At 44.3% G+C, this 3927-nt stretch overlaps 1 protein-coding gene across 1 annotated transcript in view; it reads right to left on the bottom strand.

Annotated features, from left to right (window-relative positions):
• LOC103388102 (copine-4-like) overlaps window positions 1-3927 on the bottom strand; it is a 13370-nt gene that overhangs the window by 7066 nt on the left and 2377 nt on the right. The window contains exons 2-7 of the mRNA XM_017037905.2: window positions 2850-3041; window positions 1200-1379; window positions 1034-1105; window positions 664-734; window positions 424-511; window positions 256-345 (exon numbers count right to left, since the gene is read on the bottom strand). Of these exons, the coding sequence (XP_016893394.1) occupies window positions 256-345; window positions 424-511; window positions 664-734; window positions 1034-1105; window positions 1200-1379; window positions 2850-3020 (672 nt within the window). The 5' untranslated portion in view covers window positions 3021-3041. The remainder of the gene's footprint in view (window positions 1-255; window positions 346-423; window positions 512-663; window positions 735-1033; window positions 1106-1199; window positions 1380-2849; window positions 3042-3927) is intronic.

Consider the following 3927-nt stretch of genomic DNA (forward strand, 5'->3'; position numbering starts at 1 on the left):
TCCACGGTTTGATTTTCAAATTAAAAGTCTTTCTTAATTCATCTGCGCTAAAACTGCATGTTGGAATCAAGGTTTATAAATTAAGATCCACGACTTGAACATTTGATTTTTTTTTTCTTGCGTTTAAAACATTTCAGAACAAGAATTTCCATTTTGTTTTGTAACAGGACTGTGTTATAAAAAATCAAAGTCTCCAGATATCCATAGGTCTGATTGGACCCGTGTGTGTGTGTGTGTGTGTGTGTGTGTGTGTACCTGCAGTTTCCGTTCATGGTCTCCACTACAGAGTGAGTTCAGAGACACTTTGAAGGTTTTCCACGCCGGGTTCAAGTTATTCATCACCGTCTGATACACAACAAAGATTCAGTGACGTCTCACAGTTGTTGTTTTACTTGTCCTCACTTGTCACTGTGGTTTGTTTACCTCTGTCCTATAGACAAGCTGCAGCGTAGCATCATCATTTAATCGGTAGATCTCCAGAAAGGGATCAGATTTACTGAAGAAGTCCTGAAGGAACCATAACGTCACACCGGTTACCACACAACAATAGACACAGACAGCCCCGGGGGGGCAGATTAGTGTGTTCAATTTAGTGAACATCAAAGCACACACACACAAAACACACACACACACAGACACACACACAACGAGGAGGAGAGTGAATCGTCCAGTTTCCTGGCACTGAAGGACAGTTCAATGTAGTCGTCGTTTCCTGTTAGCTCCTCTGCTGTGATCTGCAAATAAACAAACAGCAAACGATAAATCACCAGTGGGTTCACCTCCCCGCTCCCCCCCCCCATTAAAGGGAGGATCCAAGGAGGAGAGTGAAGGGAAGAGGTAGGAGATGTAGGCACAAGAGAACGTGTTGGAAAGAAAAGAAAAGAGAAGAGAAGGAGGGATCAGTGGTCAAGATGTGAGGATAGATCAGAAGATAGATCAAAATGACGACAGATCAGAGGACGAGAGGACAGATCAATGGACCAAAGGACTGATCAGAGGACAGATCAGAGGATCGGTGCCAATCAGGACTCACGGTGATGATGGTTTTTCCCACGCTGCCTCCAGGTCTGACCAGAGCTTTGGACACTTTTCTCTGAGAGATGATCTGAACACAACACGGGCACAACATGAAGTTCAAAGACAACACTTTGAACACAGATGATGCAGGTGGTAACTGGTGGAAGTGGGCGTGGCCCCACCTGTCCCAGGGTACACTCCACGGAGCCCAGAAACTCCGCCTCCCCCAGACCGCCGTAGCTGCTGTTGACGTCGTAGAGCTCAAACCGCAGGCGCTGAACTTCTTCGAAGTAAAAGTCCAGCGTGAAGACTTTGGAGTAGGTGGGGTTCACGCAGCTGCGCATTATCTCGGTGCGATCCACCTGGAAGGGGGCGCCATTCTGCAGTTATCATTGCTATAAAGGTATACAGAGCTGGGCCAAACCTTTTAGATTGAATTAGTCGGACGAGACCGATGTTTTCAGACGCGATCGTTGAAGTGTTAGCGTTTCGATTTTGTCATTGTTGTTCCATCGGTTGAGTGTTTTTTTACATTAGCATATTAACATATGTGTGAAGCTAATGCTTTCTATTCCACCCAGTCCCTGATCCCAGGGTTACAGTTCACCAGGAAGGGCAGCCAGTGTAAAAAAAACTCTGTGGTGTTTTTAATGTAAAAGTCAACCTCCCTCGTCTTTGGCGTTCTAGCAGCAGATCGCTCTCGTTAAACCAATTTGTTATCAGTGGCACTATTAGCATCTGAACTGATGAATATATCTGTCTGCCAAAGCCAGGATGATGAAATGGGAGCAGGAACAGATTGACAGGATGCTGTGTCTCCTCTCAGCCTTTGTGTTGGATTTCTTTTTAGCTGATTCAGACAAAATATGAAGCATCCAATTAATGCATCTCTGAGGAGCTGTGACACGACAGCGCCATCTGTCTCTGCCAGCGAGGGCACACATATTGTTGCTGCTGCTCGTTAGACGTCCACATGGTTTGACTTCCTGTGTTTTCTTCATTCTTGCTAACGAGCCTGAATTCCAACTTTTTCAAATTAAAAAAAAAAAAAGTTTCTAAATGCAGTTAAACAGATATGTTTTGATAAAAACTGCCTCTTGAAGAGAACTGCAACATAGAAAAAAGACCAAGAAGTCAAAGAATATGAAGCAGGATAAACATAACATCTCTGACAGTGATGACATCAGCGGTGATGATGTCATAGCTTCTGACACAGATTGTGTGGATTGGTCTGGTGTGATTTAAAAAAAAAAAGGTTTGCTTTTTATTTATTTATTTTTATTTTACCACCAGGGCGCTGAAAATAACTAAAGTGGGGCAAGAGCAGAAATCAGGTCTGATGCAGTCATAGAGTCACACACACACACACACACACACACTGAGTCTGTGGACTGCTGTTCGACTGAGGTTTGTTCAGTGCTGCTCCTAACAGCCTCTGTCTCTATTAGCATGGCAAAATTAGCATTTTATCATTGACTCTCTCACATGAGTATTTCAACTTAAAGTCAGATTGTGCCACAGTAAAAACTCTGACTTAACTGTTAAGACTAAGCATTACTTACTGCTGCTGTACGGCTTACGTTTGACTATTCAAACATCCCACAGACAACATTAGCTCTAATGGAACATGACTTTATGACAACATGGAATCTGAGGTCTTATAACGTGAAGTTGGACTGGAAATGCTTGAGAGTTAAGTATGTAGCTGAGTATGACGTATTTAAAGAGTGTGTAGTAAAACAGTAAAACTATTGGTTGATGGTTTGTTTTGATATCGCTGTAGTCGTCGGTGGGGTGTGTAATGCTGGTGAAATGTGGGCGTGTCCACTGACCTCCATCCAACCTCCGTGCGACTGCATGTTGAGGACGATGCAGGGATCAGGTTTGGACAGGGCGTCGCGGTCGCCCAGGCCTCGACACGTCACCCTTAGCTCCACTTTGGTCAGACATGGACTGTTGAACAGACCCAGAGAGCGGGCCGCACAGTCGTAGATATCACTCATGACAGGGGCAGATCAGGAGGGCTGCACAGAGACATGTGATTGGCCAAGAGCACAGTCGTGTCAACAATGATTGGATAGGTGCCTACTGGCGGGATTTGCGGCGTATACGCTATGTTATAGCATAAATATTTAGGGTTTTTTTTTTTGTTGTGAAAAAAAGATTTTTAGAAAAGGCTACACATAAGACGTAAAGAGACAAAGTTTGGCCAGCTGTGAGTTGGAGTTTAGGTGTTTGTGTAGATTTATTTATCAGTTTACCTTAAACCTCAGATAGCTTTTCTCCTAAATGAGGCGGTTGTTTATGGATTTTATGGCTAGTACATTTGTTGGTCAACTTTCAGCTATTTTTGCCGTGTTCTTTTCCGCATCAGTTTGGTTTCTCTTTGGTTAATACTAAGACATGAGATTATCTACTGTTAAATTTCTGAGTCGCAGTCGGACACTAACGCCCAGGTTTTACTGTTTGGCTAACGGGAATGTGAACGACTGCAGCAGGAGAAACCTCTGCCACGTGGAACTGCTGCTCCCTTCAGGGTCATGTGACAGGGGAAAACCAATCAGTGATGACGGGTCAACGGAAAAAAGCCTGAGAAAGATCGGAGTCATTTCATCATCCGTGTCCATGGTGTGATCAGTGAGTCTACAGGAAGTCAGGGTAATGATATCCTCAACCCAGCTGCTGCTGCTGCTGCTGCTGCTCAAGGCTATGTGTTTACAGGATGTTAGGATGGAGGACAGGAAGTGATTTTAGCTGCAGACCTCAGAGTGAGGATCATGTTTCAGTGTCAGCTCTCACGTCAGTGACACGTTCATTCTCTGATTCTGCTACAGCTCTGACAAAGCAGCAGCAGCAGATTTTTACCAGTGAATCCAACATCTGTATTCACTCAGTGTTGTCAGGGAGTTT

Source organism: Cynoglossus semilaevis, chromosome 13 (genome assembly GCF_000523025.1).
Source record: "Cynoglossus semilaevis isolate Cse_v1.0 chromosome 13, Cse_v1.0, whole genome shotgun sequence".
Lineage (NCBI taxonomy): Eukaryota > Metazoa > Chordata > Actinopteri > Pleuronectiformes > Cynoglossidae > Cynoglossus > Cynoglossus semilaevis.